The sequence below is a fragment of the Rosa chinensis genome, chromosome 7 (genome assembly GCF_002994745.2).
Source record: "Rosa chinensis cultivar Old Blush chromosome 7, RchiOBHm-V2, whole genome shotgun sequence".
In the NCBI taxonomy this organism is placed as follows: domain Eukaryota; kingdom Viridiplantae; phylum Streptophyta; class Magnoliopsida; order Rosales; family Rosaceae; genus Rosa; species Rosa chinensis.
The window spans coordinates 15,564,499-15,585,366 of record NC_037094.1 but is presented as its reverse complement, the minus strand read 5'-3'; the positions used below and the strand labels follow the sequence as shown (position 1 = coordinate 15,585,366).

Below are 20,868 nucleotides of genomic sequence, written 5' to 3'. Positions count from 1 at the left end.
GTGGAAGGCTCGATTAGTTAAGAGCTTTCTGAACTCGGCAAACAAGTGCTTCGGTGCCTCGGTGGTTAAGACTTAAGAGCATTATTTACTTGTATGCTGCGGTTCAAATTCTGGAGAATTTATTTACCGATGTATAAACCTTGAATTTACTGAGGGGACTTATTACTGTCAGCAAATTGGTTAACAGTTGACGATAAAAAAAAACGCGCGTGAGATTCTTTTAGAATTCTAGCAATTCAAATTCAAAGCAAATCTCCGAGGGCGAACAATGACTTCAGTATGACGCCACGTGTAACCGCCGATAGTGGCAAAATCCGTAGTTCTGAAAAACTATAGGCCCATTTACGAACCCCCACCAGAGTCCTATATAAACGACACACGACCCACGTCGTTGGCAGGCACCGTTTAAAACCCCATTTTCCAACTGCGAGAGAGAGAGAGAAAGCTCCGGAGAGAGAGCGAAAATTCGAAGCGAAACGGTGCGTTTTGGCTGGGATGGGAAACAGGAGGTTCGCGCAGATCGCGACGAGCGACGACGAAGAGGACGACTTCGCGCGGCAGAGCCAGCAGTCGTCGGAGGAAGTTCCGGCGTCGACGAGGAAGAGGAAGCTGAAGAGAGTGGCGGAGGAGGAGGAGGAGGAGGAGAGGCGGAGGAGTAGGAAGAAGAAGAAGAAGGGAGAGGAAGATGCTGAAACGGCGTCGGAGGGAGAAGAGGAGGAGGAAGAGGAGGAGGACGAGGAGGACGAGCTGGAAGCCAAGCCGATTGGGGAGATGGTTAAGATTTCCGGCAAGGGGAGAACTCGGAGGCAACATTACCAGGCTTTTGAGTATGATGGAAACCAATACGAGCTGGTCAGTAGTTTTTTTTTTTTTTTTCACTCCGTTTTTCTTTTGGTTGATTTAGGGTTCTAATTTGTCAATTCTGTAGTGCGAATTGCACTCATTGTTCAATTAGCTTAGACAAAATCATAGGGGATTTCCTGTATTGTAAATTAGGATGATAGGAAAACTTAGGGCTCTTTGGTTGGTGTGAAATGTGGGAAAGGAAAGTATGAGGCACTATGAATTCCAATTTTTTTGTTTCTCTGTTGCTTTCGTTTTTTTTTTTTGTTCTGTGTTGAATTTGTAGGGTTCGGTGGAATGGCAGGTTTTGATTTTATTCTTGTTTTCCTGAAAGATTTTCTAAGTTAGATAAAGAGTGTGTCAGTAATTACTCTTCTTTGTAAACATTGTTGATAGTTGTGGCCTCATTTACTTTTGAATCTTCTCTGGTCCGTATAGGGCAGTTGAAGAAACTAAAATGTTACTGAAAATTGAAGAAATCAGAATGTGACTTGAATTTTCCGGTGAGGACTTGTACTTAAAAGGTTGAGTTTCGGCAATGACAGTGTATAGGAAATTGTTTGCGTTATATACTTCCACCCCTAAAATATCTAAAGATGAAATGTTCAAGTTATGTATTCAGACAAACTGCACTCGTTTACTTATGGTAGAGTTGTTTATCATCTAAAATAGAACTCTTTTCCTTTGTTCGTTGACAATCTTCCCTCCTGAAGAATTCTCTTCCCAGAGGTGTGAAGCCTAGAAGTAGTAATGCATATATCAATAATGGATCAGAAGTTTTGCACTTATGTTTGAATTTTAAAGCTCATGGGAATGAGAGTGGATGTTTGATTTTTGAAGCCACGAGGTCCCTCGAATAACATGTTAAAAGTGACATGATTTTGAGTATATATGTCTGTCTGTTTTTGGGGGGTCGAGCAGTTATGCTCTTTCTTTACCAGTTTGTAGGCCATTGACATATGTATGATGGGTAAAGTTATGGGTTCATAGTTGACAGCTTTCATTGGTGGATTGATATGTGAGTGATTGGTTCAAATAGGGTATATAAAAAGTTTTAAGTCCTCACCGAAGTATATGCCAAAATGTAGTGACATTCTTGTTTGGTTCCTTGAAATGAATAGCTCATCCTATTCTTCTATCTTTTGTTTCATACAGTGAGTATTGATTTTGTTTTCAAAAGGTTCTCAGGATAAAGCTCTGGGGTTTGAAAATATGCATTTTTCTTTTCTTTTCTCATCTACGATTTTCAGTGACAGTTTCTTTGCGTTATGTTTCATATAGCAGCAAAATAAAGTAGATTAGGTTTTTCATTGCTTGTCCTCTTCTGTTTCTTGCTCGTGGTCTAGTATATGCTTAAATATGGATACAAGTTCTTCCAAAGTCGTACATTTTACCTGTGACAGTATTTGCAGACTTGGATGTTTGATGCATGTCATTGTCACTTGAATCGTTGTACAGCCACTTTTGTTTGTGTACCAGTTTCCTAATATTTCTTTTCGAGGTTGTGGTAATATGTATATTTTTAGTCATATATCCTTTTTAGAAGATTAAATTGAAATGATTTTATTTATTTGATTCAGATGCATTGGGTTCTTATGGGATCTCTATATCTGGAAATGGATTATCAAATTTAGGATATTTTTAATCTCTTGGTGGTGATGTTTTTTCTGCATGTGATTACTCTGCAGGAGGATCCGGTTCTTCTAACGCCCTCTGATAGAAGAGAGAAGCCTTATGTGGCAATTATTAAGGTAATTCTCTATAAAATCAGCTTATAAATTTTATTTTACAATACATTGGGTATGGTGTCTGATTTCGAAAGTGTGAAGTAATTTTGTATCTTTATGTTACTTCTTTTCCTGTGGTTCACGTAGTCTTCACCATGACTATTTACATAGACCCTTCTGCTTGGATTTTTGGCATGCTTGTTTGTGTCAAGTGGATGTACTATGGTGGATTCTTGCCTTTTTCTTTATCCTGATATGTCCTTTCTTTAGAGATATATAGGCAGCATACCATCCTTTCTGATTTTTTTTTCACTGATTCTCATTTTCCTTCATATTTATAATATATTTATCTTTCATTTTCTTGCTATTGGAACTGGGTTTTTAGGATATCACTCAGCTCAAAGATGGGAACATGGTGGTGTTAGGGCAATGGTTTTATCGTCCTGAAGAGGCAGAGAAAAAAGGGGGTGGAAACTGGCAGTCACAAGACACAAGGGAGCTGTTCTATAGTTTTCATCGTGATGAGTGTCCAGCAGAATCTGTGATGCATAAATGTGTGGTTCATTTTGTTCCTTTACACAAGCAGCTGCCAAAGCGTAAAGAGCATCCTGGATTCATTGTGCAAAAGGTGTATGACACCGATGGGAAGAAGCTTTGGAAGCTAACAGATAGAGACTATGAAGAAGATAAGCAGCATGAAATTGACTTACTAGTTCAGAAAACCATGCGAAGATTGGTAGATCTTCCTGATATTGAGATTGGAGATCCAACTACTAATCAGGATGATCAATTGAAGAGCAAAAGAAATTTGATTAAAAAGAATATAGCACCCCTTGATGTTTCTAGAGTGGAAGAAGCAACAACTAGGCCTGGTAAAATTCAAAAACCTGAAACACCTGGAAGCTGTATGACTAATTCCTCAGAGTACCATCGTATTTTAGTTGAGCTCAATGCATTAACTGGAGACACACATCGTGACAAATGGTTGGAGAAGCTTATAAAAGAGCTACAGTTCATATGCAGTTCTACTGACAGCATGAACGGAGGTGATAAAAGAAAATGTGGTTCTGATGAAACTGACTGTAAATCCCCAGATGTTGCAAATGGACGTCAGGATACAAATCTCAAGGTACACTGTGTTTTCCTCAGATTATGGCATCTCGGCATCCTTTTGGTTTTCTAGAGTGGTTAAGGGGCAGAAAGAGCGAGATGTTATTACTTATGCAGTTACATGTAAACTTGCTGTTTTGGACAGGGCGGCAAGCCTTTTCACTGGCCAGATGATGCTGTCCGTGCAGCTACTGCTCTGGAGAAGGCCTCACATGATTCCCTCTCCTCCGATTACCAGAAGTATAACCAAAAATTGCGGTCATTGTCCTACAATCTCTCGGTTAGAATCTGTACAGTTTCTCATGCAAATGTATTCATTTTTTCATAGAGACATAGACTTGGAACTCGTAATAAAAGTTTGAAGTCCACAAGATTTCAATTTGTATGATAATTGCTATGGAAGTCATTGTTGATAGTGTTGGTGTCTTTATCCTTTTTCTTTCTTATCGTGGCAGAAACAAGTGGTGCTAGCCCGCCGTCTGCTAAGTGGAGAGTTAGAGCCTTCAACTATACTAAATATGTCACCAGATGAGTTAAAGGTATGGTCTTTATCATAGCTGGATTTATGGGTGGTTCAGTATTATATAGTATGGAGGCAGCATGACAAGGGGAAAAAAATGTCTTGAGGATTTAGTTACTGTAGGTAGGCTCCTATTTCTTTTTTTTTTTTCATCAATCAGAGTTTTAAGTTTTTGCTCCTTGGAATATATGCAAGTGCATAGCTTCTAAGCTTTTGTTGCTTGAGGTTCCATAGGCATTGTATTAGCTGGGAAAATGTATGGGCAAGATTACTTTGAGCAAGTCTTTTGGTTTCTATACTTCAGCCGGGGAGCTGGGGAGTAGGTTTACTCGACTTCTCCAGATATTTTTAAAGGTTTCCAATTGTGCAGGAGTAAAATATATGCTTGTGTCTTTTTGCCCCACCTTGTATGGTCTCATTGATCAGTGTAACATCATTATTCGTTGGTGTTGCAGTAGTCAACACTTGGTGTGTGCAAAAAGGATAATAGAATCATGGCCTTCTTTTAAAGTTCTCATTTGTCGTGACTCATCAAACATGATTTTTCAACAAATTTCAGGAGGGTTTAACAGCTGAGGAGAGAGCAATGAAGGAGCCTGATGAGTCAGAGCGTATGCAGGTAACGTCATTTGCTACCTCAAATTTGTTTCAAATCTTGTTATGTGTACATTGTTGACTTCTTACTTGTGAAACAGATGACTGATGCGCGTTGCACAAGATGTTCGGAGCTCAAAGTAGGAGTGAGAAACATCATTCAAGCAGGACATGGTGCTCGCTACGAGGTTAATGCATTTCTAAATTGTTTATTAGTGTGCGCTCAATCATGTTCGTGGAATGTTCTGCTGTTTCAATATGCCAAAATTTGCTGGTTGAAATATAAAATATCCATCACTTCTATTATGTTACCAAATAGCGTCTAGAGGCAAGTGGCTATTAATTATAAGTTTTGCTACTACATTTTCCTTCTAAATCGAGATTGATACACTGGTGGGAGCAACACTAATGGCTAATGTTGGGGAATAAGTCGGTTGTTGGCACTACAGCACAGAAAGAAAAAATGGATAAAAATCTATCTGATCCCTTGCCTGTCTATTTTTTCTTTTTGGACTGGGAGAGTTAAGTCCAGTTAAGTTGAAAGTCATGCCAAGTCGTAGGGGTGTGTTGTAGACCTGATGTAATTCTTCCCTTTGGCATTTCAAGTAACTTCTCCCCTTAAAACTATAATACTTGAGTGCTATAGCCTATAGGAGTCATTAAAACCTATGATTGGCCTATTGGTGATCCTTACATGGTGGAGAAGTGATTTAAAATGCCTACTGGGGTCACAATTGACTGTGCATTTTACTGTGCATTTCTCCCCTTAATCCACTTGGTTTCTACTGTTACTTCGTATCATCTATCATTTGGTAACTTCACCAGCGTTATATGTTGCTTTTTGAAACTTTTGATAGTAGATTGTAATAGAAGGTTCTATAGATGTGAAAGCATTTTGTATCTGCAGCAACATTAAGAACAAGGGGTGACAAATGTATCTGTGATAGTTTTATTAAGAAATTGTTAATGACTGCATTTAGGTTGCATTTTTAGTTATTTATTACGATATTAAATGAATTTGGCCATGACTACATGTAGCTCCATATGCTTTTTAGTATTATTTTTTAAAAACTGTATTAGTATTATTACTATTATTATTCTGTGTGCGTGTATGACTGCTTTTTGGTAAGAAAGCTTTTAATATGAAGGTTTTATTGTCCGAGTAATTTATAGTGTGTTAATTGGTGCAATTAGAATATTTATTTGCTGATATATTGGTTTCAGTTGGAGTGTACTGCCTGTGGTAATATGTGGTATGCCGCTCGAGATGCAGTTTCTATGCTTACTATTGACACACCAAGTTCAAACAAGAATGTTGGTACTGTTCCATTGGCCACTGCTAAATTTGAAGATGTTGAGAAGAAGCTGGTCAGTCCCCGTGAATCTGACAAGACAGCAGCTCCCGAAACTATAAAAAAGACTACTGAAGCATATATGCCCATCTTAGAGGCACAAAGATCATTTGGTAAGTCTAAAAGGGAAGAAAACTCTGAATCTGCAAAGAATGCTGAGTAGCAATGTTGCGGCCTTTATTGGATTTAGAAATTTAGGTGTATTTAGCTAGGAAATGTCCCTTGTAGACTTCTGTACAAAGTAGTATACTCATGTCCAAGTTAATCAGTGGTTCTATCACTGACCCTGCTGTAGCTTTAACCTTATCAGAGTTGTTACCTCACATACTAGTACCCCTTCTATCGTGAGGGTTAGGATGGATAGTTTTACCTGCTCCTCAACCCATATACCGCATCTGCGTCGATTTGCATGATGTTATAGTATGTATGGGAATTTGACATGTCATTGGTGATGCCTCAGCACCCGTTTTCTTTTTATTGCTTCCACTTTGTTGATGAAATTCTGGCTTTTAATGTTCCGTCATTAATTTGTTAGGTTATTTCTGTACCTTAGGTTATGCTCCACTATTAGCAACTTATCCAAAAATGGATACCGGTTTGTAATTGCACATAATTAGTGACGGATATGCAGTTGCTGCCATAAATGAGTTCACTTGCTATACGAAGACTAATAACTAGTATCTGACAGAGATGGTTGCAATCTGGGTAGATTATACTCTGAAGGATTTAGTTGAGGTGGGTGTACGGTTCTGATGCATAATGGACTATGAGTAGGTACTCAATTTTATAGAACTTTGCAGTTGAAAATGGAGTGAAGTGGTTAAAAGCCCAGACCCTTCATTACTGGCTATTCTGAATCGGCACCCACTCCCAATTTACCAATATTTGGCTTACATTACAGTTACAATGTTATTGTCATTTTATTAATCCTTACTGAAATATAATATAGACCTCTACATGTGCACCTTCTGATTGAATCTGGATTAGAAAGTTCAAAGAAGGTCCAAGTAATTCCGATGCAGTGTTAGTTCGATCCCTTTCATAGTAACACACTAAAAGTGATGCCCAAGGAATATGAAAGCCGCATACGATGTTTATGTCTAAAGTTAAGTCGTGAGCAAGGAATTTGCGTTTATGTCGGTTGTGAGATGCGCACATGGATTTAGTTTAATTACAGACTTACCAATACATTTTACCTGCAGTTTCACCGTGGGTAACTTGATAAAGGTAAAACAGGAGCAAAATTGGATTACGTGAAGGACAGAGTACGATATTCCGTAGGTGTGATGTGACCGACCGTTTCAGATTTGCTTCCTCCCGCCTAGACCCTCACATGCACCCCCAAAAAAAAAAAATCAAGCACATGCACACTTACCATTGTGTCCCGTACCCTTTTCATGCTTTTGCCATTTCAACTCTAAATGTACGAGACTAGCCCAAATGATTCATTGCCGTACTGAACTAATGGCCAATGCCAATGAATTCTTCATACAATCATACATAAAGGTTTTATGATGAGAATGTTATGCTCCGAAGAACTATAGAAAGTTGAAGTTGAGGTTCCCATTCGCTGTTAAATTCATGAAACAGTGTGCTTATTGAATCTCTAGGTCAAGTTTGAGGGGGTAGAAAGTAATTTTTGCAAGGGGCACGATTTAAACTTTGTTTTATTTAATATATGGGATTTGAAAATTAATTATAGTAAAACCTTCATCTTAAATGCCTTGGTAACAGCAATACCCATAAGTTAAGTTAATAATTTCTGGCACCGATAGACGACACCAACTCCATTATAATTAATTAGTGCAGGTCTAATACTTCGCCCAATTAATCAAATGCCCTTAAAATTCCCAATCTACCCTTCAAACATTTGAATATCATTATGTCTGGACAAGGGCAATATAGTCTTTCTGCACATATGGTGCTCCCTCCAATGCTGCCAAATCTCTGGTCCAAGTGTATACTGTATACATGAACAGAGAGAGAAAAAAAAAATGAAAAAGAGCATATGATGAGCTCAGGGGCATGGCTTGTAGTAGACATGCACTGCAACTGAGCAGCACTTGTCTCTCATTTCAACAATGGTCTCACTCACCCTCTGTGTGTGATTGAGTGAGTGAGAGTTTTGTGTGTGTGGAGTCTTCAACTCCTCACTCATTATCATCTCAAGCATGCTTTCTCTCACTAGCATTGTCTCACCTCATCAATAATCATCTGCCCTTTTTCTCTCTCTAGAGCTCACTTTTGCTTTACCGCTCTCTGCCTTGTTCTGATTGTTTCTTTTAGGGGTTTAGGGTGCCCTTTACCCTCTTTTTTTTTTTTTTTTTTGGGGTGGTCACAATTGACTGTGCATTTTTACATGGTGGGTTTGGGGTATCTGTCCTAAAGATTAAGACTTTGAGTCCAAGAGATTGAGGAACATGATTGCATCTGCTGCTGGTGGTGGTGGCTTGTTGGGTTTTCCTTTTGCTTCACTTATCTGAGATCTGGTGGGGTAAGTACTTTTCTTTATTATTTGGCTTAGAATGCAAGAGAAAATCCAGTCTGGGATTTTCTTTTTTGATTAATATTTATTGCCAGAATATGCTTTTAGGTGTTTTAGCTGTGTTGTGTTGCTTTACTCATTTTCTGGGATCTTTTAGAGACAATAGGAAGGTTGGTGCTTTTTCCCAGTTTTTGCAGAGATCAGAGTTTGGGTGGTTTGAGGTTTATGTGATTCCAAAGCTTGGAATCATTGATGGGTTGATTGCCTTTCCAAAAATTGGTATTTGGGAAGGTTCAAGATAATTTTTTGTTTTTTGTTTTTTGTTTTTGGAATTTTACTCCAGGGGTGGGAATTTGAGCTTGTAGCTATTGAGAATGTGATTGTTGCAACTAGAAAATGCATTGCCATCCCTTTCAGTGTCTTACTGTAAGTCTATTTCTATTTGAAGTTTGGTTTTATGCTTGTTTGTGATTTCTTCTGCTGTTGTCATGACAAAAGAAAAGCATAGGTCTTATCAATTGTCTGTTGCTGAGCTTCAAATTTGACTTTTCTCAAAGAAGGCGGTTTGGCACATAGTGCTAATTTTGTTTAGATGTTATCGATTTCAACCTTTCTTGGTAAATTTGAAGCTGAATGCTTTTACTCTGGCGTATTTTGTATAATTCAATGAGGGCACGAGTTTGGTGAAAGAATTTAGTTTTGAAGATCATAGATGGTGTGTGCATACCCATTTGTCCTTCAGGTCATGATTTCTATCTTCTGTTTCTGATTTTTGCAGAACTTCAGATCTGTCAATGGGACTAGAGATGGAGTTCGAGAAAAACTGCAGAGTGGGTCTGAGTCCCAACACTGTTCTTCCAACTCATCGGCATTCCTGTGTTGAAAAGAGAAGCACAAAAGGTAGACCGCCACGCAAAGATGATCTATTGAGCATCAAGGAGGGGTTTGTGGAAATCAGCTTTCAGCGCTATCGCAGCACTTCTTGTAAGGTACCATCTAGACCTGTTGGACAGGAAGTTAACATAGAACTTAAGCGAGGTTCTATATATCAAAACTCCAAGGAGGTTAGGGAAATTAAGAAAATGGGCACTGCTGAGGGAAGGAAAAAGATTGAAAAGTCACGATGTAGTGACTCGTCTTTCTCTTACAGAATTGTCGATTCGTTGCGTAGTTCAGGTGATGAAAGCCCACAGAATAGGTCTTCCGTACTGTCTTTGAAACCCGAACTGAATGTACCATCTGCTGGAAGGCCTCATGTAGAGCCGTGTTCATTGGATAGCATTCTTGAAATTTGTGTGGATCTAGATGACAGGGAAGAGCACTCAGCTGAAGCTTTAGGAGAAGATCCAATGCGTTTGAATCTAAGAAGTGATCCAGTTGCTGGACCTCTAAACAACGGAAATGAACTTCTTGAAAGAGATGAAGTTCACAAATTGCCCAAGTCATTTTCTGCTAAGTTGGAAATGCTTCATACTCCTTCTCCATCGGAGAGTGATCGCTCGTCCAGTGTGAGCTCAAAGGCCCGGTTCAACAATTTAAGAAAAATGTTTGATCCATTCATGAAGTCCAAGTCATTGCGAAGTCCAAGTTATGTTGTGGAACCTGGGGGAGCCAAAACAACTGGAATGGTGGACATGACAAAAAGCAGGACATATCAAAAATCTTTGTTACCTGTCTTTGCAAATAAGGTACAGAATGCAGGTTGTGATTCTCTGTGTATCAACCAAGATAACCACCAGTCTAGTGTAGCATCTTCACCGGTTCACCTACATGGCCATCTTAAATTACAAAATAAACATGGAATGCCATTTTTTGAGTTCTCGTTGAAGGGATCAGAAGATGTCTTTGTGGCCAGGACATGGAAAGCGGATAATGGTTTTAACTGGGTGTATACCTTTCATGCCGTTGGTGGTAGAAAGAAGAGCAATGCCAGCGGTGTGGGATTGCATGGTAGCGATAGAGATTCTTCAATGGTGGGACAGATGCCAGTTTCTTGTTATCTATGTTCAGAACTAAGAGATGGAGCTTTTGACAATTCCATGGTGACAGAGTTTGGTTTGTATGATATCTGCCATGCAAGGCAGATTGCAGCAGAAAAAGCACACTCTAATTGTACCCTTGATGATGCTAAACATCCCAAAGGTTCCAATCAGAGCACGGAGGGTGCAACTTTAAAGTTGGGTGATGGGTCTTGTCCAACGAAGGTCAAATCTCAACACAAGAGCAGTGATTCCGATTCTCCAGCATGGCCATTTGCAGCTCTGCATCCAGGTCTTGAAATTGCAGCCATTGTTATGCAAGTTCCATTTGAAAAGAGAGAGAGCTTGAAATACAAGAGAGGGGATAAGGTATGTGATAAAGTACCTGCAAACCTACTTAAGCTGTCCATGGTTGAACAGAAGAACAAGGATGACCCTGATAAACGAAACTCAGGAAACTTGAAGGTGATAATTCCATCTGGAAATCATGGTTTTCCGGTTGCTGAAAGCAAGGGTCCGTCGTCGTTACTAGATCGATGGAGGTTGGGTGGTGGTTGTGACTGTGGTGGCTGGGACATGTCCTGTCCTCTTACTGTGTTAAGCAATCCCAACATTCAGTTAGCTAATAATCAATTATTTGAAGAGACTCAGCAGCCTTTGGAACTTTTTGTTCAGGTAAACTTCTTCGATGTTGGAGTATGTTTTCATGATCAAGCTTGTATAAAAGAAGTTCTCTTGTTTAGTTTTGTATTGAAAGGAATTGTAGAACAACTTGAGATTCTGGCTTCTAGTAGACTTGCCACTAATTTCATTGTACATCATTCTTTTGTTCGCTTCTGGCATCTCATATTACTCTGTTTTGATTTGTTTGCAGGGATCAAAGGAGAAAAAACCAGCATTGACCATGACAATGGTTGAAGATGGACAGTATGCAGTTGATTTTCATGCACAGTTGTCGACATTGCAAGCATTCTCTATGTGTGTTTCTATTCTGCATGGTACAGAAACATCGACAGCAGTCACTGGGCAGGAGGAAAGCAAACAGTTGTCGCAGTGCAATTCATTGAAAGTGCTTAAAGAGGAAGTGAAGTTCTTAATTGAAGCAGTCACAGAAGGGGAGAAGAAGAAAGTAGCTAAGAGGGTGAAAAAGATCCAACCATCTTATGTGCTCGATTCACCCTTCTCTCCTATTGCACGAGTATAGATTTCGAGCAGCACACTTAGTTTTTGGTCCAGAGAACCACAATGGGATCAGAGATGGCCCCAACCTTTACCAGTAAATGGAAGGGTATCAGAAACAGATGGCTGAGACAATGCCAGCCCCAACCGGTACTGGGGGTCATATGGTATCAAAACTATTTTTCCCATGGAACAACGGCCAGCTCAGCAAACCCAAAAAGGGCTGCATCGAATTGCAACAGACCTTTTGAAGCTGCTTATTCTTGCCATTGCCTGAGGTTTACATCAAATTTGATGTATTTTTCGATTGGTTCGTCATGAATCAACTTTTCAACAGAATAGAATACTGTCCATATTGAAACTTGTAGCCTTGTAGGGAAGGAAAAGGAAGTAGTTATGTTATATGGGAATTGGGAAATACCAGGACTTTTTCTTGTGCATTTTTTCTTTTGTATTTTGTTAGATAGGGAAAGGGGGTGGTAGATCCCTGAAATGGTTTCTAAAGTATGGAGAAGCAAGAAGACGAGCACTTTGTCTCCAAAATTTATGAATAAATTTGTTTTGGGCACCTTCTTACTCTCTATTGCACTGTTATTGGCTCACTGTAGTTTGTTCGCTGAGGGAAGGACAAGAGACACAAGTGAAGTCTACAAAACAAAAACAAAAACAAAAAGTAATAATCAACACCTCCTGTGGATACAATGAAGCCTATCGCTAATAGCGTTATGAACAAGAGTTGTGGCCATTGTGGAATCAACACCTCCTGATAAATGCGCGTGACATGATCTTCGGAGAAAACAATTTACATTGTGTCATTGTAACAAGTTCATAGAAAAATGGTCACTCAAAAATATAAAAAAAGTAATTCTAGACTACATAATTAAACAAAAAAGGACATGCTTCAAGAAGTTTTTGGTAGCCCTTGGCTTTTATGGTAATTAAATTAATATCATTTGACTTGGTTTTTTATATGTTTTAAGAATGTCATATCGATTAAGACCATCAAAATGAATCAAAATGTCAAAATAAAAGTAAAACTAAAAATCCCATATAGTTTGATTACTTCCGTATGATTTATTCAATGACTTAAATTGTAGTGGTTAGTAATTCTAAAATGTTGAGGTTTATTCTTCATAGTCAAGACTTGTTGAGTTCAGAATAAATGTGTTCAGTCAATATGTTCATTACAAGAGAAACAAGTTGAGATTGAAATGCAATTTAAAAGGAAACGACGTATTTAAAAAAATCAAAGCAATTAACCTATTCGTAAGTTTAGCTATACTTTCCTGAAGCATAGACGGATTGACTACCAAATTAAATTACAAGTAACCGCATCTAATTTTTGAGTTATGAATAAGATCTTTCTGGATCCGAATTTATGCACCTGCCTTGAATATATGGTTGCATAATGAGACCTATAAAATTAGTGCTGGACTCCTGGTATTTGGTCAATCAGGGTGTAGTGCAGAAGCATACAACACATAGCTTCATCAGAAGTAAAGAGTTTATTCATTTCTTAAGAAATTTTCAGAAATGGAGTTGAAGGGTGATGATGATTCTGCTAATCACCCGAAATGCAATGGCCGCCGATGATTTTTATACGAACTGTCTTGCGGCTTGCCCTATGCCGAATCGTGCACCGATTGATTATTGTAACAATCTGGCACCTCAGGAAACTAAGGGTCATCACCATCACAATTGCAAATCTGATTGCTCACACCACTGTCACAAATATCGCGATGGTATACCAGAGAATCTATATATCATTTTTTGCTCTGTTATAAATATTCTGAGTTGTAATTTTTGATTGCAGATAAAAAGAAACTGGGAAGATGTGTGCATCACTACCACAAAAACTGCAGCATCAGAGCTCCTAGTTCTAGACCAAGTCCTAGTTTCCAGTGGTTATATGTGTATCCATGCGAGCTTGTCCATGGGACATTTACATGATGCTACTCTACGGAATAAGTTTATGGTTGAATAAAATGCTTGAAATTTAGAAGTTATATACTTATATGTGTATCCATGTGAGCTTGTCCATAGGACATTTCCATGATGTTACCGTACGGAATAAATTTATGGTTAAATAAAATGCTTGAAATTTTTTAACGTGTTTGATATAATTTAAGTTGTTGCCGTAAAATTAGAGATTAAGAACATTTACTAACCTTTATGTTTGACATTTGAAATCCTAAACTCTAAATACTAACTTACATCACCATGTTCAATCAAATGAGAAAGAATAAAAGAGAGCCAAATCTTGTCTATTAGAATTTGTTAACGGTGTAGAATGAATAGCGACTTAATTTTTCAATAATTTAAGAGGGACATTAAGTTGTTGAGAGATGCATGCTCTGCAATAAATTAAAATTGAAATTAAATTAAAAAAGAAATAACTTTAAAAAATCGTTGGCTTATGTTAAAGGCAGAAGTTAAAAAAATCGCCGTTGCCGGGGATCGAACCCGGGTCACCCGCGTGACAGGCGGGAATACTTACCACTATACTACAACGACCTTGTTGGTTAAAAGTGGCTGTGGTCTTATTTAACCAGTAATCACGAGCCTCGAATCAAAATTTAATTAATCTCTGCCGTTAAGCTCTACTGCTCTTGTTGCATCATAGGAATTACAAAAAAAAAAAAAAAAAATCCTTCCACCAGCTTAAAAAAAAAAAAAAAAACAATTATGAATATGAAGTCCGTTCGGCTGCGGGTACCATAGATTTCGCCAGTGTTATATCAAGTAGTTATAAAAACCATTCTGGCTTCACCCAAGGGCATATTTCGTAACCATTATGTGAAAACAAGTTCCTAAGACGCTAAGAGCTACAATTGCTGCGCACCCGAATTGCTAAATTTTGTAAAATCTCCGATGCAAGTATATAGTTATGTTAGTAAGTCCATTCATAGGCAACGCAAGTCTAAAACATGAACTTCTGCTTCTCATTTGTATTCAATACTAAAGATCCAACATCATCAATTCATCATCATACACAATGGTACACCACTAGCACCTACATCGCCTATACATCCTTTTTCTCTTCTGAACAATTCCAATGTCAAATCCTACTTCTCCTTCTCTATTTTTCTTCTGCTCCTTCACGCTAGAATACAAATTTTGTATCTCATGATTGTACACTGTGCAATCTTGGTGATGTTGACGACGGTCGCGGGAATGTTGAGGGTGTTACTGGATCATCTTCCATGTTTTGTTGGTGTTGGATTCTATGAGCCTTAGGTTGTTGCTTCACCAAAGAAAAAGATCTCTTGAAAAATTCATATGATGCAAAGAAGAGCGCTCCTTGAGACATATACATAACCAATCTTGGAGTCAATCCCCTGACAATCAGAATAAAAATCACTGTAATACATCATCATATCATGCATGCAGCATCTTAGTGCAACTACAGTTACTTTACAATGGTTTCAGAGGACAATGAGATGAAAGTGACTCATGGAACTGTTACAAGAGAACAACATAATCAAGAGTAGAAGGGACAATCCATACCTGTACAGGCCTTTCAAACCTTCTTTCTTTCCTATTTCCTGAAGGGCGTGAATCACACTGTTATACTGGCTCACAGACCCCGGAATCTGCATAACACTCACTTTATAAGAAGCGTGATGGGACATTAAATTTAAGCATTTGTGCTGCAATATTCTTTGTGAAGTTCTGGCATACTGCCCAAAGGGCCATGTGACATTATACTTCCACTCCAAGGGAGGTATTTCAGAAACAAGAATAGACTATAGACAAGTAGCTGGCATGCCACATTAACTAGCTGTGACATATTTCTGAACATGAACTGCCCAGACTGTAATTGTTCAACATAGCACAATGAAATATAATATTGAATCAAGTGAGAAAAGGCACCAAAATAGATATATGCATAAAATTACAAACCTGTGTCTGCATTCTCGTTTTCACAACATCAAAAGGAGTAGTGAATAACGCAGCAGTAGATCCAGCCAGTCCTCCACAAACTAGCTGCAGGGATGGCAAAATCATGTTAGTGTTTCTGGGATGAAAAAGAGAGCAAAAACAACATGCTAAAAGCCAGTTTCAAAGAAGTAGATAATAGTTAAATGGAAGAGGATTGAATAGAGGGGATTTAACTGTTTGTAATTTGGTGGGGTGATTGCTAGATTGTTCTGCAGACAGCATCAATTTCTTCAAGCTTTCATATGTGTAGAACTGCAAACAAAACAAAAATCTTAAACATCACGTACCGAAGTACAAATGAGATGGTAGTAAAAACTAAAAAGTCAATAGTCCTCCAGTAAAATAACCATGTAGAATCATTGAATAGAAAGTCATAGCACATTTTTCTGACCCATTTTCTCTCCCTCCATGCCCAGTGTTTTTTTTGGTACAATTATTTTCTCAGTATGTAGAAATAACTAACCTTAACAATTGAGTGTGGAACATTCCTGCAGAGTACAGCTCCCCATCCCGCATATAATGAAGTTAAACCGCCCTTCTGAATGATGCCAACCAAAGCATTCCTGAAGAAAATGAAAGGTGAAATAGAATTTTGAGTTTTGACAGAACAGAACTTCTACATAGGGGCATGCCACAACTAGAGTGATAGCTACGAGAACGATTCTTGCAAGAAATTGAAACTACATATTATTAGCAATAAACCTCAAATTTCAATATTCAGATACGATTCTGAAGAACCCAGCAACAATACTATATGAGTACTGGTATTGGCAAAGATAATACCAAGATCTTAAGGATATACCAGCAGTTGTGAAACTGAGACCCAACTTGCATCTGCTGCTTTATACGTTCACTGGGAGTAAAGATAAAGGAAGTAGCAATGCTTGCACAACCACCTGCCACACAATGGGCAAAAGAATAGTACTCCTGCACAAAAAGTAAGGAGTAAGACACAGAAAGCCCAAGAGCATTATGCTCGCTCCAGAAACCAATGAGGAATACAGTTACAACTCCAAAATGTTATTCACTTTCCTTTTCTGACTCCACATGAGTATCAAACTTGAAAATAAACAGAGCAGTACAGAAATGGGGAGATAGTAGCAATATCAACTGGGGAGATACAGAAGCTTATTGACAATGCTCAAGGAAAAAAATAAAGAAGAAGAAGATATAGTATACAGAGATACAGAGCAAAAGAGGTACCTTCGGAAATAAAGGAAGCAAAGATCCTTTAACTGATTCGTATGTGAAAGTGTAAACTGCAGAAATTGGAGCTGAAGATGCAACGTTGGTAGCAATACCACGATAGAGTCCAGTTAAGCCTAAAATCAATATCCACAATTAGCTTTCTCAAGTACAACAGGAGGAAGCCTTCAAGAGTCCCAAAGATAGATTAGTTGATTTAGTTCTAACTTCTAACAGCATATATTCACCTCTATCGGACACAATTGATTTTCCAATGTACCATATAGATTTTTGCTCGGCCCGGCAAGATTGAATTACTGTCTTGATTGTATCAACAGGATGAAGACAAATGCTAACGAAAATTCCAGACAATGCACCTGCAAAGGCATGCTCTTGTTTAGCAAGAGAAGTATGAGGCTTATCACGTGCTAATGCCCAGGGCTGCACCTTGCATCCATCCGGAATAACAAAATTTTCCGCCTGTTTCTTTTTGTTGTCAAGTAGGTCATGATCATCTATCTTGTGAAGACATTCTTCAAATTCATTACCACAGGAAGTTAACGAGTCTAGATGATAATCTGCATGAAGATTAGAACATGGGGACCTTGAAATAATGTCATCTGCCTCACCAACTACAAGGAAATAGTCTGAATAAAGAGAGGTTCTTGTATTGATCTCCAATTTTTCATCATCATCCTTATATAAGTTACCAGATTTGACTGGAGCAGGGTTAGACACAGCAGTTCTGGCCAAGTCATCTACAACTCTTGTTGTTTCTCCTGAAATAGAGCTGCCTGCAACAGTGACAGTACCTGCTGGAATGCAACATTGGTCATTTCTGTTCTCAATCTCAATAGCTTTGACTGGGCGGTTTGCCCCAGAAGAAATCACTTCATTCATCCATCCATACATACTTCCCAGTTGGTATGAGACTTCTAAACTTGCAAGTCCTTTTCCCTTCCAAGAATCTTTAGGCACATTAGCACCACCATCCAATAACCTCCAAAATGAAGCCTGATAGTAACTTTTACTGCAATGTCCAAATACTGATATCTTTTGGCTTACCTGTGTTATATCTAAACTTGGTTGTGGTATTGTTGGAATCTTATCAGAATTCCTCAAATTAACAGACAAATTACCACTATTCTCTGAAATAAGAGCTTCCCCATCCAGACCAGATATGATAACCTCTTTCCGATAGTTACTGTCAATGTCATCTGAATTTGCCTTGGGTTGAAATAATCCAAGAGGACGACTTGCATAATCCCATATGTGGCCAACTGCTGAGATGAGCTCAGTAGTGCTCAATATCTCAGGAGACTTGTGCTGCGATTTTCTATTCCCTTGCTCATTACTTTTACGAGAAACTGTGACGGCAGATCTTTCATGAACGAAATTATCAAGCCCAGAGGATGCCTGGCCAATTGAGTACCACCTGTACTTGATCGAAGGTTGATCATTCTTCTGTGGCTTATTGCACTTAGCCATTTTCTCAAGCCCCCTTGAGAATATAGTATATCTTGAAATAAAAGTAACTGCAAAATGGAGTTAGCAAATCGCATCACTGAATCAAGCTAAGAACGACATAACAAATAGTAATCTCGTGACAACCCTCCCTTCCCCCGACCGCAAAATTACTTGGGATTGGTTTTTCTGCCCTTCCAACTTCACAATGCAATCAATAGCATGAATTATTCAACAATTTCAGTAACGGCAACAACACAGAAAAAGTTAAGTGCTTTATATACTATTCGATACCAGTCAATTTCTTCCCATTCTTATTTTAAGCAGATTACGCAAAAGCCACTCGGCTCCAACTTCTCCAATGAAACCAATACAGGAAATTACAGATGAGAACAACAGTAGAGGAACCCAGAGTGAGACCCAGTATCACATTCCCAATTAGCAGCATCAAACACTTAGTCTATCAAAACCCCATAAGATAACCAACACTCTTTGCACCATGTACATCCTCATAGAACAGAATTGAATGGTTAAAATGTAATGCAATTCAAAGTACCTATGCAATTCCACAAGCATTTCAATCGAACTATCCACTATAGAGTCAATTTAACCAACTACCCAGCTGAGTTTGACATACATTTCAATCAAATTAATAGCGCTAAACACAGGAAGCAATAAATCATCGATTTCTCTCAGAAACCAAAACAAAAACAAGAAAAATCAAATCTTTATACAAAAAGAATTGAAGTAAACGATTGAGAATGGTGAGGAAAGAAGAACCTTGACGGGAGTGGTTGCTTTCCAGGTGAAAGCAGCAGAGTCTGCGTGTTTGAGTGGTTCATTTGCCGGAGAATAATTGAAGGGGGGGAGAAATTAGGGTTTAAGTAATGGGGTTTATGGAGGACACGCAGAATAAATTCAAATTGGGCCACTTTATATTATGTATCCATGTGCGCACGTTTACCAATTGATTCGAATGGCATTTTGCTAACATAAGCCGGGGTGGAGCAAAACTGAAAGAGAGTTTTTATTGGGACATTCAAATCTACTCACTTGAATTATTAAATGACGTATATAACTTACTATAAAATCAAAATTAAAAACAATAATTATACCCAAAAATATTATATTTATTTTATGTAGACTTTCTAATTTAATAATATTAGATTGTATTTATTATTATTTTCCTTATCTATTTCATTTTCCAATTTCACTACATAGTACATACTCATTAAAACATTCATATATATATTTAATAAGAATTAAAAATATGATTAAGATCATGTGACATAAAAATGTATGATATACATGTTGAACGCATATTGGTGAGAGAAAACAAAATAAATTCTCTTATGATTTATGATCTAAATCTAAGTCAATAAAATAAATAAAAAAACTAGCAGTCAAAAAAAATATATATTTAAATAATTAATCATGTGGTACAAAAAATACAGAAAAAAAATAAACATTAAAAAACAAAAGATTTTTTTTTTTGTTTTGAGAATAAAAACAAGTGATTTTTTTTTTTTGCACAGCTAATAAAGAAAAAAAAAACAGAATAGTTCATGGCATTTTCTTATTGATTAGACATTAATTTTTGAAACTCAAGTTTGATTAAGAAATGTATATTTAATTAAGATTTATAGAGTGATTAAATCATTGAAATGACTAAATTTTTTATTTTAAAGATAATAATTTGTTTGCAAATTATATGAGTGAGGTTATTTGAGGAAGTTTAGTAAGGTTCAGTGAGTAAATTTAGTATTTGAAAATTTGATAAGAGGTGTAAAAGGTATAAAGGTCAAGTGAGTAAATTTGGAGATTCCAATAGAAAAACTCAAACTGAAATGTGAATAGGTGGTGTGCATTGATAGGCTGGGGTGACAGCCAGGTTTTCTTTATTTATTTATTTATTTTCTAAAACTTCCGAGTGTCCCACTTGTGGTGAAAGTTCTGACTCTGCCACTGTAGGTGAACCAGGCCTAGCCTCTTCTCATTCTCGCTGCTCAGATCTCTCCCATCATGTTGTTATGTACGTACTAAAGAATTTGGATGCGCCACCCCTCCTCTCCCGAATTTTTTTTCTTTTCTTTTTATTACTCCTAGGTCTAGTTTGGTTTGCAGAATTGAGGACTCAGGAAAAGAAAGTCATTACTTTCCTTTGTTTGGCAACCACAAACTCCGGAAATACTTTCCTGACAGAGGGAAAGTAGGGGGGGAAATCATTTCACTCTGATTTTCCATTCCCATTTCCCAGCATTTATTACAAGAGTTTTGGACAACAATATCATCTCTTGCATAAAAAATTGGTGTACTTTTGAATTTTTATGATGTTGTTTTTATTTTATAATACAAGGGTATTATTGAAACATTGATATATTTTTACTTTCCTTTCCTGCACCAACCAAACACCGGAAGGGAAATCAAATGGTCTTTCTTGAATACTTTCCCTGATTTACCAAATATAGGAAAAGAAACCTGACAAGAA

General features: G+C 37.8%; 3 protein-coding genes and 1 non-coding gene across 5 annotated transcripts; 2 read left to right on the top strand and 2 right to left on the bottom strand.

Moving 5' to 3' along the window:
* Positions 1-301: 301 nt before the first annotated feature.
* LOC112178189 (AT-rich interactive domain-containing protein 4B) lies at positions 302-6,646 on the top strand. The gene is made up of 8 exons (XM_024316376.2): positions 302-852; positions 2,532-2,594; positions 2,956-3,699; positions 3,826-3,960; positions 4,136-4,219; positions 4,760-4,819; positions 4,896-4,982; positions 6,019-6,646. Exons 1-8 carry the CDS (start codon positions 496-498, stop codon positions 6,307-6,309), a joined length of 1,821 nt encoding a protein of 606 aa, XP_024172144.1. The 5' UTR covers positions 302-495; the 3' UTR covers positions 6,310-6,646.
* Positions 6,647-7,717: 1,071 nt separating this feature from the next.
* On the top strand, positions 7,718-12,357 carry LOC112178188. Of its 2 annotated transcripts, none has more exons than XM_024316373.2 (3): positions 7,718-8,640; positions 9,410-11,285; positions 11,485-12,357. In XM_024316373.2, the coding sequence occupies exons 2-3, from the start codon at positions 9,426-9,428 to the stop codon at positions 11,812-11,814; spliced, it is 2,190 nt and encodes a 729-aa protein (XP_024172141.1). In that variant the 5' UTR covers positions 7,718-8,640; positions 9,410-9,425; the 3' UTR covers positions 11,815-12,357. The 2 variants fall into 2 exon arrangements, with proteins under 2 accessions (XP_024172141.1, XP_024172142.1); XM_024316374.2 differs by lacking the exon at positions 7,718-8,640 and adding an exon at positions 8,696-9,057.
* A 1,874-nt stretch (positions 12,358-14,231) lies between these two features.
* Positions 14,232-14,303, bottom strand: TRNAD-GUC. Its single transcript has one exon. It is a non-coding gene; the product is annotated as a tRNA-Asp (tRNA).
* Positions 14,304-14,708: 405 nt separating this feature from the next.
* Positions 14,709-19,317, bottom strand: LOC112179268. The gene is made up of 9 exons (XM_024317634.2): positions 19,161-19,317; positions 17,165-18,451; positions 16,935-17,053; positions 16,534-16,658; positions 16,195-16,294; positions 15,906-15,983; positions 15,693-15,776; positions 15,297-15,382; positions 14,709-15,127 (listed from the first exon to the last, which is right to left on the bottom strand). Exons 2-9 carry the CDS (start codon positions 18,402-18,404, stop codon positions 14,914-14,916), a joined length of 2,046 nt encoding a protein of 681 aa, XP_024173402.1. The 5' UTR covers positions 18,405-18,451; positions 19,161-19,317; the 3' UTR covers positions 14,709-14,913.
* Between the last annotated feature and the right edge of the window lie 1,551 nt (positions 19,318-20,868).

Bases quoted from the DNA above. Each gene is read 5' to 3' on its own strand.
- LOC112178189 (XM_024316376.2), top strand. From the start codon at position 496: ATGGGAAACAGGAGGTTCGCGCAGATCGCGACGAGCGACGACGAAGAG. The intron at 3,961-4,135 runs GTTAGAATCTGT...TTATCGTGGCAG, and splicing joins CATTGTCCTACAATCTCTCG to AAACAAGTGGTGCTAGCCCG. The intron at 4,820-4,895 runs GTAACGTCATTT...CTTGTGAAACAG, and splicing joins ATGAGTCAGAGCGTATGCAG to ATGACTGATGCGCGTTGCAC.
- LOC112179268 (XM_024317634.2), bottom strand. From the start codon at position 18,404: ATGGCTAAGTGCAATAAGCCACAGAAGAATGATCAACCTTCGATCAAG. The intron at 16,659-16,934 runs GTACCTCTTTTG...CTTTTTGTGCAG, and splicing joins TGCTTCCTTTATTTCCGAAG to GAGTACTATTCTTTTGCCCA. The intron at 16,295-16,533 runs GTATATCCTTAA...CATTTTCTTCAG, and splicing joins TCTCAGTTTCACAACTGCTG to GAATGCTTTGGTTGGCATCA.
- LOC112178188 (XM_024316373.2), top strand. From the start codon at position 9,426: ATGGGACTAGAGATGGAGTTCGAGAAAAACTGCAGAGTGGGTCTGAGT. The intron at 11,286-11,484 runs GTAAACTTCTTC...ATTTGTTTGCAG, and splicing joins CTTTGGAACTTTTTGTTCAG to GGATCAAAGGAGAAAAAACC.